Below are 16,755 nucleotides of genomic sequence, written 5' to 3'. Positions count from 1 at the left end.
GTGTCTGTCTGTGTGTGGGTGTGTGTTACCTCTGTGTGTGTGCTGGCGTGTGTGTGTGTGTGTGTGTGTGTGTGTGTGTGTGTGTGTGTGTGTGTGTGTGTGTGTGTGTGTGTGTGTGTGTGTGTGTGCGTGGGTGGGTGCTGGCATGTGGGTGTGGGTGTGCGTGCCTGCGTGCGTGCGTCCGTGCGTGTGTGCTGGCGTGTGTAGTTGGTTGGTTGGTTGGTTTGTTGGTTAAAACTGCACTCAGCAATATTCCAGCAATATGACGGCAGTCTGTAAAGAATCGAGTCTGGACAAAACAATGCAGTGATTGACATCATGAGCAACGATCCAAGCAATTGGGATCTCTGTTGCGTCGCTGGCATGCTCCCTCTGACTTCCTTTATATATGATCCCCGCCGTCATACCGATCTCTCCCCGTCTCACCGATCTCTACAGTGTCCATTTCAACAGAGTGTTCACCTTTGGAGTAAAATGTTTATAGTTTACTAGCATAGTCACCTTTAATGGCAAGCATGGGTTGCTGAAGACCTATTCTAGCCCGGATCTTCACGGGTCGCTGGCGTGTGTTGGGGGGGGGGGTAGGTGTAGGTGGGTGGTGAAGGCATGTGTGTGTGTGTGTGTGTGTGTGTGTGTGTGTGTTACCCATGTTCACTATTATTTACACCATCTGGGTTTACCTCTTTAGTTGAAACTATTTCCGTCAGGAACCTGTGTTTCACACTTGCCTGTTTCTTGACCTTTTTATTCTCTACTGAAGCTTGTAGCTCATTGATTTCAGCCCGGAGTTGTTGTTTTCTGCAGGATCTAGTCAGGCGCTTGTCTTCAGCGAGGAGACGTTCCTTTTCCCTCTCCAACTCTGATTCTGAACTAGAACTCTCTGTTGAGTCGCTGGCATGCTCCCTCTGACTTCCTTTGGATATGATCCCCGCCGACAGATCGCCCGTCTCACCGATCTCTGCAGTGTCCATTTCAACAGAGTGTTCACCTTTGGAGTAAAATGTTTATAGTTGACTAGTATCTGTGACAAATTTCGCATTTAAACAGTTTTCCCACACAATAAAAGTTGGGGGCGCGTCACAAGTTCGGATAATTAAATGTTGCAGATGAAAATTATTGTTGACTCTTCATTTTGAAGTTGAAAGTGTGGACTGCACGCGCACTGAGCTTTTATAGTTATTACAGGAAATGGATGAATGAAAATCTAAAACATTACCGGAGCAACACGAACAAGTGGAAGGCATGGTCGTCGGTAATTAAGCATTTTGCCTTTAAGCAAACTATAACAATGTGAAAAGGTAGCAAGTATATTTAGAATCAACTCTGGTTTAACAGAGTCCTGCAACTGTGGACCTGCATATTCATATGATAATGTATGATCTTTAATTGTATGTATATACAAACCTGAAGAAACATCTGATGTCCTTGTGGTTTCTGATCTGGCTTGCTTTGTTTCAGGTTGTCCATCATTATCACAGCTCTTCCTTTTCCCCTCCATCCCAACTGAGAAACTCTGAATGATTAAGAGGAATTAGCTCCTGATTATTTGATGGGGGTGTATGGAACATGTGTCACAGGGTATCTATTCCCCCCTTGAGTTTCTTTCCAGAGGAAAAGTTTACCAAGGATATAACTTCCACAGCCTCTATCTTACTAACACTGGAATATTTTCCCATATGAATTTTCTCTACTCCGGAAACTACCGTATTCGATGTAATAAGCGCCCAGGGCGCTCTCAAAATAAGAAATAGCGGGATCTTATTAGAATATTATTTTGGTGAGAAAAAAACAGAGTTTAAAGATCGTAAATGTCGTGGTTTACGCTGACAGCCTGAAATGTTTATATACGACAGATATATTTTTCCAGAATTTAATTGCCCATAATTAAGGGTGCATATAACACATTATTATCCGCGAATAAATAAGTCTTGTGTACATCGATCAATCGGAAGGGGTGCTAATTGGGATTATTCACTAGCCAATATATTAGCAAATATCGCCGTGGGCGCTTATTAGAGCGGGGCGCTTGTTACGTCGAATACGGTATATGACCCGGGAAGACTGCAGTATTTGGGCCCCAAACCAGAATGATCTCTAATTCAAATGTTTTTGCTACACAGAAAGACAACAAATGGGGGCTAAAGGGACTTACTACTATAACCAGAATGAGAACCATGGTTGTATGGGGACCTGGATAGAGAGTAACAACAAGCGATGTATGTGTTACTTGCATTCCCTATGATCTGCAGAGAGAGGGATACATGAATTTTGGCACAAATACTTGCAATTCCCATCAGAACAAATACTCCATGTGTGAAAATTCCTATTTGACATTTTTGTTAACATTTTGAAAAAAATAACAAATTCATTAAAACATTTTTTATATATAGAGAATCTCACCCAAGTGTCTTTTGATATCCAATATATCAACACGAGTTGATAAAAGTGGGAAAGTTCTGAGGCTTACCAAGGAGTTTTGCCACTTTTATCAACGAGTGTTGATATATTTGATATCAAAAGACACGAGGGTGAGATTTTTTTTATCATCCAACATCATTCTTTCAACTTTTTCAATTTGTAGACAGTAATTAGCAGTGTCTTCGGTGTAAAAAGTACTGCAAACAGCTTCAGTAGCAGAGCCATTAGTGATGTCATGGTTACCAGTGACGTCACAATGGTCTGCAAAGCATTGTGATGTAATTTTATTGCAGCGATATCTACACTGTAGATATCACTTGATCTCACCCAAGCAATATCTCCTGTGGGAGCCAGTTTTGGATGATAAATATCTGTTACCATGGTTAAACACATTCTCATTTTCTGTATTATTTGTCCACTGCCATTGGAAGGTCATATTCATGGTAGTGTAGATCTGTACTTTACTAAGAAAGTGTTATCCCAAGTATAACATTGGTTACATTTGACCACTTTCTAAATGGCATTGTGTATTCAAAGCTTTTGGTAATGGGATCACGCCAATTTACACTTGTCTGCAAGGAGAAGACTATTTAGTGACTGAGAATACAACAACAAAAGTGTGAACGACATCCCCTGTCTCGTTTTTTCAGAAGCGCTAAAATGGGGGGTCAAACAAGGATAAGACACAAGAAGCTATTCACTGGTTGTTTATTTATGTGATCGGAAATCAGACACTGTGATATGTGTGTAAATGATCGCCCGGGAGCAGCTGAGAGGACAAAAAATTGACAAAGCAGCTGATTCAACCTTGTTTACATATGATGAACACTCTTCAGGGGAGACAACTCCCATCCGATCATCAAACTCTGACACTGAGGATGTAAACACAGGCAAAAATATGTAATGTATTGGTCAGGGCTTGTTTCATTGCAAAATATTATTTAAGAATGTTAAAGAAATCTATAAACCATAGTTTCAGATCTTAACCAATGATGTGCCAATTATGAGTTTATTGGTTTATGTGACTCTTTCGATCATTATGATAATGACTTGTCAGATTATTTACATGGCTACCCAACATTTAACACATCACAAAGCACAAGAGTGTCTAAAACAGAAGACCTTGAGGGCTTGTAGAGCTACCAATACAAACTTTGATGCTTTAGGAGTTCATGAAATTATTTGAAAAAGCTGTCTTTCTGAAAAAAAATAAAAGAGTATTTGGAACTGAAAAGAACAGTCCCTATTAAAAATGCAAGATAGGACGCTAGGTGTTATCGGAAAATCATAAAAAGAGGAAGAAGTAGTCATAAAATAACCATGACTATATCAATTGAACGGTAGTGTAAATCGAACGCTAACAAAACTGTTTAATACATTGTTTGACGTGGAACATTCCCTCTCCAGTGGGGAAACAGTGTTATATGACCACTACACAAGGAAGGAAGCCTCATAATTAAAAACGAATATCCCTCATTGACTAATTTTGTAAAATACTCTGTTTTGGAAAAGACAATAGAGTTGTGGTGTGATAAAAATAACGTTATCTGCAATCCGGCTTCAGACCAAATACTTGTGGAGTAGATATTCTGCTTGTAAACTATGATCCAAAAATATTTAGTTAAAAAAGGCTACGATTTTGTAGTACGCGGCTCTCGTGTAAACTTTGGAAAGTTAATTTGTAGAGTTATTGTTAAAGTTATTCCGCTCGAATGTGTATGTTGTGCAGTGGTCTTAATTTGTCTTTCAATTAGACAAAGGTAAATAACCATACCTGTCTCCAAACTATAAGTGAAACTAGCCACGTCGACTGGAATGATTACGTGCTTCTGGAGTGGTGGGTACAGAAGACGATATCCCCTTGAAGGATTAACAGTAATGAAGCAAACTGACGTCATACTCACCAGCGCCCAGCACTGTCAGTTTAACTTCAAATTAGTTCGTATATAACTTCATGACGATTGCTTCCCACGTCTCACTTACTCGTTCATCCACGCTATTCACAGAGGGAAATATTCTTTTCTCAGGAAATGTTCGACTTTATCAGGGGGCGTCATTCATATAGCTCCATGCAGCAATATGCAATGCATGCAAGCTCCTTCCCAGCGCGTGACACATTCTTTACCCTCCAGATATCATATTATAGAGGGACCCACAAAAGGGTTATCGCTGTGATGAGCTTTGTGTTACATGTCACGCGACACGTGCTGAGGTGAAGCTAGCATCAATAGTTGGTATTGCGTTTGAAATGCGCTGACGTTTTTACAGTATATCAGTACACATCACGAAGCAAAGCTAACAGGAAGGTTGAGATCTCAGGAGAAGTCTTTGATTAAATAAAAATCGCATGACCCATTTTGGTTGCAGGCGTGAATATATTTTAGCAGTAAAATGCACTTTTTTATATAATACAGATAAACTAGACCTTAAACTTAAAACAACAGCAACACGATTTCAAGGAATTACGTTAAATCTCTTTAACTTTCAGGATTATGCACATATTTCCTGGGTGAATAAGATTTGTTCGTTTGTTTGTTTGTTCTTAACGCCCCACTCGGCAATATTCCAACCATGTGACGGTGGTATGTAAATAATCGAGTCTGGACCAGACAATCCAGTGATTGACATCATGAGCATCGATCCACGAAATTGGGCTACGATCACATGCATCAACCAAGTCAGTGAGCCTGACCACCCGATCCCGTTAGTCGCCTTTTACGCCAAGCAGAGAAGCCTTTTACGGCAAACATGGCATGCTGAAGACCCATTCTACCCCGGATCTTCACGGTTCAACAATTCAGGAAATGAAACTTTATAAAGTGTGTCTTAATTCAAATCAAAATGTAGTTAAAGACCGCTGTAAATTAATTACCTAAACGAATGTTTCGATCTGAAAGCCACAATCTGGTCACGTGAATTCGTGAAAAATGACATTAACCGTAAACGTTTTATGCACGTGCAACACGATGTTATTTGGATAATCAGGGAATAAGGGTAGTGTAGCTGTCTTCTGTTTCACCCAAATCAGTGCCCTGATGACCATCAGGAAAGGACATATCATCTCAAGTCGTCTATTAATGTTGACACCTTTATTCCACCCAGACGGACATGCGTGTTTCCTTGATCTAACTCCCGTCGGCCCCCTCAATATCCGGTCTGTCATTCGGAATTGTTCGTGTAACGCATTCGGAATGTATCAAAACGTTTAACCATACTAACAAATCAGCGTAAAAAACCAAACGGCCCTGCAAAGGCTATCATCAAACGAATAGAAAGAAAGTTTAATAGGTATGATGTCAAGGGTTTCGGTTGTAAACACACGACAATCACTATAGGTTGATTACACGTTAGAGACCTTCAACGGTTTATAAATGCGTTCGTGAATGATCGAATGCCGGACAACTTACCCCACTCTCATGATTGTGCCCCTATATGCGTTATTTTATGAACGTGCCATTTAACAAATTCATATGTCCTTGTCTCTTCTTTCAATGATCGTCACTCCTTGCTTCGTAAAGTTTCTTTTGCCTGTAAGTGTATTTCCCTAACAAACAAATATTTGTCACAAACTTAAATACATGAATTTAATGTCATTATCACAATGACATACAGCTAAAATACACTGTAGACATAGTCATATTCACAAAGTGAGTGAGTGAGTTGGGTTTAACGCCACCTGGAACGGTATTCCAGAAAAATCATGAGAACGGGTATGGTGTTGAGAAACCAGGAAGATAATCAAGTGCATGAACAAACGGTTGACTGTCAAACAATATATATGTGTGTGTGTGTGCGTGTGTGCGTGTGCGTGTGCGTGTGTGTGTGTGTGTGTGTGTGTGTGTGTGTATGTATTGGCGATATTGTGAGTAGGTATACAGCGCTCTTAGGTGAGGGCATAGGTGGAAACTCAGGCCACAAAACATGATGAGAGTAATACGTCTTCGAAATATCTTAAGAGCCAGCCAGGTACCGTTCGTAGTATCGAATATAAATGGGTCTTGGGAAGTGACGTTCAAATTCCTGGAAACCTAACAGAGGGCCAAATAAGGGATTTGAGTAAAATCCCACATCACGAATAGTCAGGATTAAAGAACAAGGGTATATGTATATACTCAGGTGAAGGTACGTCAATCCAGATGTCGGCGATTAAACCAGAACGCAAATGACCTTCAAATTACCGTTAATTAATGTTAAAACACCTTGGACACGTGGTGGATTGATGCGGGTAAGATTTCCCCTGTGAGCTACGATTGACTGTGAGGCTGTGAGGGTTCCAGCAGGGGTTGTGAGTTGACTGTGTGGCGGTTGCACAATTGACTGCAAAAACAACAGCAAAAAACGACAAAGAAAGCACATTTGACTGCATGGTAGCAGGAAAGTGAGTGAGTGAGTGGGTATGGTTTTACGCCGCTTGTAGCAATATTCCAGCAATATCACGGCGGGGGACACCAGAAATGGTATTCACACATTGTACCCATGTCGGGAATCGAATAGCAGGAAAGCAGTTGGCGTGCCGGCAAGGGCGTTGGGTGGTGACAACAGACAACCGGAGACCACCAAATGGGCGACTGCACAGAGAGCAGCGGGATCATGAGCGTGCTAGACATTGTGGGGAGTGGTCGTGTCGGGCCAGAGATTCTTAACCAATCAGATAATGTCGGCTACTACTACGACCACAACATCCAGTAGCTCTAGTATTGGCCACCCCCACTACCCTTCGAATGGTCACCATTCACTTCCCCTGCAACAAACTCACACCGGTACCTGTTGCAAACCGATATTTTTTACACCCCACCCACTCACACAGCAACTATAGGGCAAAGTTGCCCTCTCCCACCAGCAAACCAATCTAGCATTACACCGGTTCCAGTACACATTCCAGTTACTCAGTGAATGGAAACCAAGCTCAGACAATTACAAAAACAGTTTCCTTACAATATTACCCATGGCTCATTAATACAGAAGAGACCCACTGGCAGCCGAGGTTTGGTTAAAGAGATGTGAGGGTTGTAGATGAGGAAAAACGATAACTATTTCCTCTATACCTATCCTCACAGGCATCACAATGGTTCCAGGGAACACTGGCTGGAGATAATAGCTCTTGGCAAATCTTAAAAAAAACGTTCTTACAATGATATGCCCCAAACTCAATCGTTTTGCTGAAAGGGCAAATGATCTTATAGACAGGAAACAACAACCCCTAGAGCCGTTGGATTTAACGTCGAAGATTATTGCACTTATATAGCGACGTGCATGTACGTGTGTGTGTGTCTGCTTGTACTAGTCCAGACTGATGCCGATTTATAGTGCTAGCTCACTGAGATACCATGCCACAGTTTAACATGAATACCCCACTCAGACACAGTATACTGACTTCGAGCCGACCAGTCCTTGTAAAAATAGCCCCTTAATGCTGAGCGCCAGACATTACCATCTTTTAACGTCTTTTGGTATGACGCGGCCGGGGATCGAACCCCGGATCTTCCGCTCTCCGGGCGGACACTCTACCACTAGACCATGGAGGCGGTCCCATGGGTTAAAGTAGACACTAGTAGATACTATAATAACCTACTTTCATGTAGGATTAAACAATGTAGTAATTGCTCAACCTTATAGATAACTTAACGCTAATACATTCATTTACATACAAAATACAATTATTGTTATCAATAATAAGAACTATACATTCTATGCTTTGCCCCGAATTTCCATTGGACGCTTTCATTTTGGACTTTTTGAGTATATCGTCCCTAGTTGTAGTGGGATACATGGGTTAGGTTTTATACTATGAGCCTGCTGCAATGCATTTATCTTACGAACATGTTTTAATATGACATTGTAAAAGAATTAAAACAAAATCAAATTGATAGAAAACAGCTGTTCGATTGAGCTTCGGTTAATTTGTGCTATGTTACGTCTCTTGTATTGACTCGAGGAAAAAAGCTTTTGAAATCGAAGCGGGGTATAAGGGATTTAGTCTACCTCAGAAATCCAAATGCAGCCTGACTTGCACGAGGCGAGGTAAAAGGGATTTATTGAACCGCTGAGAAATTTATTTTCCCCCATGGCGGGATACATAGTATACTACTACTTTCCGCCGGCCTATCCATCCATACTTAAAGGCTCACTTCCAACTTATATGTTGACTATACTTTAATGCCAAATATCATCTAATTCCTACTCTCACAAGCTGTCTGATTACGTCGATATCCTGCAAATCTTGCGTGTATATCTGATAGAGTGGAACCCCTCTCACTCTAATGCCACAACGCGATTTGATATCCTGCTATAACAGTATTTGACAAAATTTATATCCTGCTAATGTTATAACTGTGATAAAGTCGATATCCTGCCACTCTCACTGCTGTAAGTCGAAACGATCTACATGCAAGACCAAAAGGCCGTCCAGATCCTGCAAGAGTAAGTGTTTGCGTAAGAGGTTTCTGAGGCTACTTACATATAAAAAAGGTCTTGTTGTCAGCAGATCATATCTTTTCATTCACACTTTCACCACACTAACTTTTTATTGTGGTACATATTCGCCAATGTTCAGTTTTAATCTTTAAAGGGTATTCATCATTATTACCCACATGGTGAAGATACAGGTGGTAAGATACTAAATCCGTACGTCACACGTGTGTCCACTCTCCTACCCAGAGTTCCATGCGGCCGGCAGCCAGCTAGCATAGTACCTCGTGTTATGCAGAGTCACCACTGCGACGGAGTGTGACGTGCGTCGTACAAGGTTGACCTTGTTTTATTCGTTTTGATTGGATAACCGTGACCTGTCACACCGGGACTACTTTTTTCATTCATAAAAAATCGCGAGACGTCATTCATTTTGCGATTACAAGGCAGAACTGAAGAAATTCATGAGAACGAGAGATATTTATAAACACCTTATTAAACCAAACAAGATAGTCACACGCATCAAATTCGATTTGCATTCTATATAAGTTATGCATAGAGCTCCTACAGACATATAATCGAGCTAGATCTATAAATCGATTTACAATGTACGACTGCCGATCCAGCGCGTCCCTTGAGCGTGACGCACCCGACCATTTTCGCAACTTTCAATTTGATTTAACGTAAAAGGATAAGCGTGGTGAAATGAAGTCTGTTTAAACTATCTGGACAGATATCTAGACTTACTTGGGATGATCCGGTTGTGCCATCGGTGTCCCCTTTGAAGCGTATTTTGTGGCGCTGTTTCGGGAGGTGTTGTTCATGAATGAACGAACACGACAGCACGACCAGATCACTTAAAGTTCACAGTTCCGATACAAATCATTCGAAAACTCCGTGGAAGTGTGCTTGACTTCTGATTTTGTGGCCCCAAACATCCCAAATGTGAACAGTAACATTCCCTATCTCTAGCGTAAAACGCTTGAGTGGATCGCGGTTGTCTTTTCTTATTCCGGTGGCGACCTTGCCCTTCGATCGTTCGAAGCTGTCACTGACATGCAAGCAGATTTGAGTTTGTTGATTTTCACGTCTTCAGTATATAGGTTGGTACAGTTAACATGAATGTCTTTGGCGAACAGTCTGATTTCCCTCTTCCAAAATGGTACGGACATGATATAAATTCAGCTGATAGATCAAGGAAACCGAACCATTTTGATTGCACAGACGGGACCCCGGCAGTGTGATGCGTGTTACTGTTGGTCCGATATTCAAAGCGCGGCGCTAATGTGACATTTCAAATTTTCTTATCGCTGTCCTGCGTACCAACAACATGGCGCTTGAATATTACCATAAGTTGAAGACTTTCTTCCAAAAGGATCTTGAGCGTCGGTGCTGGTTTGTTTGCAAACAGAACAGCAGGCGCATGTTGTTAATGCGTATGCATAAACATGTCAACAATGCCCATATTTGGTCAAATATCAATATTCATGCGCAACCAGAATTGGCAAACGCTTTCAGTTTGGTCTGTCAACGAACGAAAGTTGTTATGTATTTACACTTAAATATATATTTAACGTGGGTAATAAATAAAATACCACACTCATTCTCGTTAGATACCATTTTAACGAAACTCGTCGCTCGGTCAGATACCATAGAAAGTCCACTCGTTTCGTAAAAATGGTATCTAACGAGAATGAGTGTAGTATTCTCTATTTGTATGTGACATGTTCATGTTCGGTGGAAGTATTGACACTTCAGTTTCGATTACTGGTACAATAATGTTAAGATAGAACATCTTTTTCCGAATATATGCTGTCATTCTTTTACGATTGCTCCCAGATTTCGCATGGAACTCGTAGCAGTCCACTGCAGACAACAGAGTCGGATTCCACCCTACCTCTCCATCCCCAGCACATCCCAAGACCGCCTCCGTGGTCTAGTGGTAGAGCGTCCGCCAGAAATATATTTTGGGCTACAGATAAGAATAATATACTTTGCTGTACTTGCACTGATCTGGTTTTGTATATAAAGAATATATTTGATGCATGAACATCGGATATAAGTTATATTCTTGAACCGTATTTATCAGGCATAAGAACGCAAACAAATATACATAACGTAATTTATATCGAGTAACTGGATCATGTTAATGCATACTGACGCATTTAACGTTGTTGCATTATAAAACCACTCTACTAACGATACAGCATACAATAAGGTAAATAACACGACACACATATGAATAGTGGTCCTACCGATACATGGACAAATAATTCATACATTATTATAATGCACGCTATTCACATTAAAACATGATAATTATGAAGCATCCACGACACCTGTGATTAATAATTACAAATGTATTTGCCTAGTAGTTTTAACCCGATAAATAAACATGTGGGATACGAACGCTGATTGTGGAATAGTAATATTTCTACATGCGACGCACGCATATAAATTACTGTAGTTAATTTGTGTCAGTAAAACTTGAATAATATGCAGCTTAGATTCGCACGGCATTTCGAATACATAGAGTATAAGTTCATTGTTCAAGCAAGATATTCATACAAAATTAAAGACAATTTTAAGCAAAGTTCAACCTAAATGCCAAAGTAACAAGTAAAAGTGACTTACCTTCAAAGACAAACAGAGAGAGGTTCTCAGGCAAAGCAGGAATGACTAACAGTCGATTTCCCCCTATATTTATACCTGAGACCTCCTTTGTTAATCTGAAGGCAAGTCTACACGTGCATGTCCAGTTTGAAATTTGAGACTTTGGACTAATAAAGACTGGACATGTTATACAATTTTGTATGATGGGTTTGGTCTGTTAATAGCCAAAGCCCACGGTCAGTTTGGAAAGTTGCGTAATAGAAGATTATAAATGCCGATAGAATCACTCAGCTCGTGTTTGGTTTCGCGTTTTCAATTTTCTAGTTTGGTCAGTTGACGCTAAATAGCTGATAACGGTACACTGGTAAGTGCCGAACGCGCTGACCACTACCAGTTGTTATTCAACATGTAATTAAAGTCTCGCCCGCCGACCTGATTGTGGCGGCGTAAATCTGAAGTGCCAGATGTTGTTATGCAATTTCTTATTGCTAGTATGTACCAACAGGTCTTAAATGGTTAATCGACAACTTATGAATTGAAGGCGAATTTCACAAAAAGTTGAATAAAATATAGCAATTTTAGCACTGTTACAATATCCCTGTGCGTCGTGGAGCTTTTGACCTCAAAAGCTTGAAGTAACATCAGGTAAAATAATGGTAGTTAAAGTCTAAGTGTACAAGCATAAGATATGATCACATCTAAGAACATGACAACAATGATACGTACTGTTCAGAATGCCCAAATCTAATATGTACATTCAATAAGTATAGAAATACATATTGCAACAACTAAAATTGAGGTAGAAGTGATGTCGGGTCCACTACCTTATAATATCCATTGTGAACTAGAAGGACATAGGCAGTGAATGGCTGTTTAAAGAGTCGCTGCAGCTTTTGGGCTGTAAAGAATGATATCTGAATGGTTGAGGGAACGGTAAGGGATGTGCTAGTAAGTTTATTTGTTACCATTAAGTCTGTCCAATCAACTGACAGAGTGGGCAATAAACGAGAATAGCCTCAGGATAATCAGACTCCATGATGAACCTTAGAGAAACGAAAGAGAACATGGGACCATTAGATGAGACGACCTGGTTGAGCATGATGTTCTGGCCAGCAACATCTGAACAACCTAGCACTATGAGACACAGAAACGACGTAACTGTAAGAAGGGGTGGTCATTCAACATCTAAGGCAACAGTTAGAAACTTCTCAAAGATAGGTGGGAGCTGATGAAACCTTGGTGTATTAGTTAAAGTATTTTCGCCCATTTTTGTGCCTTTTTCCCGGACATGGTTCTAGATCTATGGAAGTGTTGGATTAGGTCCTGACTGAGATTGCGGGATGGTTCCCAAGTGGTTTTGGAGTAACCTAACCATTTGATGTGATAGTGTTTGGTGCCGTTGACAACTTTGCATTCAAGAATCTTGTCAACAGTATATGTTTGGTCATCTTGAGATGTGGTGTCTGGCTGCTGTGAGAAGCCGGTATCTGACTGAGATGTAGATGGTGTACTGCCTTGATCAGAGATATATGGCTGTGACTGGACCATCTGTGTGTCAGGATATGTGTCAACATCATTGCTTGGAACCGGAGGTTGACATCTTTGGTCTTGGACAGTCTATTGTTGGGATGTGTGTAGGCAATGTGAGGTTTTAATCTTGGAAATCCTACCACCAGGACGTTGCCTCTTCTTGCCCAGTGAACGGCCGGAGTTTGACATGTGGAGCTGCCATTTCACTCCAATCAGCTTCAGCAGAGGAAGATGAGATTGATGGTGGTGATGATGATGATGAGGAGGAGGAGGATACTCTTGTCACAGCCACTGATGACCTTTGGCTTGGTGCTGATGGTGTTGTCAGTGACGGTGAGGATGGTAGAGGTGAAACCTGTTTAAGCAAACTGGTCAGGATCGACCTTGGCTCGGGCCTTCGAAGCTTCTCCCTGTAGTTCTGAGGTGTGGCACCGGTCATCTAGGATTTAAGCTCCACCAATTGAAACAGAGTTAGTTTTTACACTAAAACTGATCAAAACCTAGAATGCTTTCGGGGAATTAGCCACGGGATCAACACACCTTCAAAGACAAACAGAGAGAGGTTCTCAGGCAAAGCAGGAATCTTTTTTTATTAAATGTTTTCATCATCATCAAACATATAGACATAGATAGACAATCTCCTTCATCATCATCAAACACAAAGACATAATCAGACAAATAATTAAGCAGTGATACCAAAACTGTTAAGATATTCTTTGTTATATAATAGGCATGAGTTAATAAACAATTGCTTGTTATGTGATCTCACTTTGAGAACAATGTCTTAACTTCAGAGACGTATCAGTACCTATTCAAGTTACAGCCTAATATAACATTGCATAAGATTACGTAACACATTTATAATTAAAATACCATTTGTAAAATAATAACAAAGTGTAAAGTGTAAGCTCAAATCATTGGATATTCATTTATATTATAGCAGTAAACATTTGATATAATGCAGACATTATAATCAATTCACATTAAATTACTCATTGATAATTACTCATAATGTTTGGTCTATATATTTAAGGTACTCATAAATAACATCTGAACAATGTTTACAAAAAGCATTCATATGAAAGATTATAACAACACCTTTCTTGAACAATGACATGTCTAATGACTTATTTTACATTAAATACGGTAATGTGACGTCATGAACTATAGCTGATTCAGGTGTACACTCCAGAGTTAAATAGTGAACACAAGATTTAATACGGTAAATAATAATGGGACCTGCATTCAATGACTGAATACATTATACTAAATTCAGATAACAGCTATGCGCAACATGGTTAAATACGGTACGTGAAGTCACTGCCGAGCGCTGGTGAGTGTGCCGTTATATAACAATGAGCGGTGCCGCCTGTGCATGCCGCGCTATGCGGGCCGAGCTTATACAAATCACACATGAAGGAATACCGTATTTGAAACTTGAAATATATATGAATTAAGACTGATTATTTGTGAACGTATATTCTATTGTGAATGTTTATGAACCTAATTGGAGATTTCGCCAAACAGAGAAATTGCTTGTGAACTGTAATTTAGAAATGGATATAAACACTGCTATAGGAAAGCCTGTTTCATTATAACTATTCTACAACATAAAACTACTACGTTATCTGTAGCGTCCAAATTATGCTAAAAGTATAGTATCTGAGATATTCTATACAGCGTCCATTCATCTTACCGAATGGAAATAATATGCATAAATTGGAAAACATAAATTTATCAGGCATTGCTTAATTTGCGTGCATTTATCTAGAACAAAAAGTTACGTTCAAGTATTGTAGTCTAGTGATATGCCCTCACAAAGTAGTTACCTAATGAGAAATATATTTTGGGCTACAGATAAGAATAATATACTTTGCTGTACTTGCACTGATCTGGTTTTGTATATAAAGAATATATTTGATGCATGAACATCGGATATAAGTTATATTCTTGAACCGTATTTATCAGGCATAAGAACGCAAACAAATATACATAACGTAATTTATATCGAGAAACTGGATCATGTTAATGCATACTGACGCATTTAACGTTGTTGCATTATAAAACCACTCTACTAACGATACAGCATACAATAAGGTAAATAACACGACACACATATGAATAGTGGTCCTACCGATACATGGACAAATAATTCATACATTATTATAATGCACGCTATTCACATTAAAACATGATAATTATGAAGCATCCACGACACCTGTGATTAATAATTACAAATGTATTTGCCTAGTAGTTTTAACCCGATAAATAAACATGTGGGATACGAACGCTGATTGTGGAATAGTAATATTTCTACATGCGACGCATGCATATAAATTACTGTAGTTAATTTGTGTCAGTAAAACTTGAATAATATGCAGCTTAGATTCGCACGGCATTTCGAATACATAGAGTATAAGTTCATTGTTCAAGCAAGATATTCATACAAAATTAAAGACAATTTTAAGCAAAGTTCAACCTAAATGCCAAAGTAACAAGTAAAAGTGACTTACCTTCAAAGACAAACAGAGAGAGGTTCTCAGGCAAAGCAGGAATGACTAACAGTCGATTTCCCCCTATATTTATACCTGAGACCTCCTTTGTTAATCTGAAGGCAAGTCTACACGTGCATGTCCAGTTTGAAATTTGAGACTTTGGACTAATAAAGACTGGACATGTTATACAATTTTGTATGATGGGTTTGGTCTGTTAATAGCCAAAGCCCACGGTCAGTTTGGAAAGTTGCGTAATAGAAGATTATAAATGCCGATAGAATCACTCAGCTCGTGTTTGGTTTCGCGTTTTCAATTTTCTAGTTTGGTCAGTTGACGCTAAATAGCTGATAACGGTACACTGGTAAGTGCCGAACGCGCTGACCACTACCAGTTGTTATTCAACATGTAATTAAAGTCTCGCCCGCCGACCTGATTGTGGCGGCGTAAATCTGAAGTGCCAGATGTTGTTATGCAATTTCTTATTGCTAGTATGTACCAACAGGTCTTAAATGGTTAATCGACAACTTATGAATTGAAGGCGAATTTCACAAAAAGTTGAATAAAATATAGCAATTTTAGCACTGTTACAGTATCATGAAAAATAGCATTTTAGTCGGTAGCTAGTATGTTCAATGTGTCCCAGTCTGTGCTTTGCAGACTTTGGAACAGGTTTCTGCAGACACAAATGGTTAATTATCGACCCCGCACACTGGGCCCCGTTCCACAAAGCGATCGTAGGGCTACGACTGTCGTAAGCCTATGCTAAAGAATGGGAATTACGGTCATCTTAGCGCTGCGTTCGCTTTGTGGAACGGGGCCCTGCAGGATCGATTTATCAGAACCCAGGCTTGAAGAAAACGAGCGCAAAGGTATTACACACCATGACATAAAACTGTAAAATGTATCTCTTTGCAAGTAACCACAAACAAATTTCACCTTGTTTGGAAGTCATTGTCCCGGGAAAGCCAGCTGAGCAGACGAGCAGACGACACGCTAAGGGACGTAACTCTTATTTCTTACCACCCGGGCTGATAGCGATCGCCCTTTCAAAATGCATTGACAAGTCGTATCAGCCCTGCAGGGGGTGTAATACGGGGCTGGTTATTATACCCCTTGTGGTATGTCCGTCTCCATCTTGGCTCTATCGCACGTGCAAAATGACTCATATCCTTGATAGGTATGTGATAATTTAGAACATCCCCTACTTTGTTTGGAGAGTATGTAAAGGTATTTGTTTTTTCTTATGTTTTGTGTTGAGTTGAGTCGGTTTATTGTTGTACTATGCATATTT

At 39.9% G+C, this 16,755-nt stretch overlaps 1 protein-coding gene across 1 annotated transcript; it reads right to left on the bottom strand.

Moving 5' to 3' along the window:
* Positions 1–641: 641 nt before the first annotated feature.
* Positions 642–4,440, bottom strand: LOC124111217. The gene is made up of 3 exons (XM_048388198.1): positions 4,323–4,440; positions 1,405–1,513; positions 642–988 (listed from the first exon to the last, which is right to left on the bottom strand). Exons 2-3 carry the CDS (start codon positions 1,496–1,498, stop codon positions 642–644), a joined length of 441 nt encoding a protein of 146 aa, XP_048244155.1. The 5' UTR covers positions 1,499–1,513; positions 4,323–4,440.
* Between the last annotated feature and the right edge of the window lie 12,315 nt (positions 4,441–16,755).

Source organism: Haliotis rufescens, unplaced genomic scaffold (genome assembly GCF_023055435.1).
Source record: "Haliotis rufescens isolate VD_foot unplaced genomic scaffold, xgHalRufe1.0.p SCAF_7, whole genome shotgun sequence".
In the NCBI taxonomy this organism is placed as follows: Eukaryota; Metazoa; Mollusca; class Gastropoda; order Lepetellida; family Haliotidae; genus Haliotis; species Haliotis rufescens.
Note: the sequence above shows the minus strand (reverse complement) of the source record. Positions and strands in the feature narration are given on the sequence as shown.

Coding starts and splice junctions, on each gene's coding strand:
- LOC124111217 (XM_048388198.1), bottom strand. CDS start 1,498: ATGGAGGGGAAAAGGAAGAGCTGTGATAATGATGGACAACCTGAAACA. Junction 989..1,404: donor GACATCAGATGTTTCTTCAG/GTTTGTATATAC, acceptor TTTACTCCAAAG/GTGAACACTCTGTTGAAATG.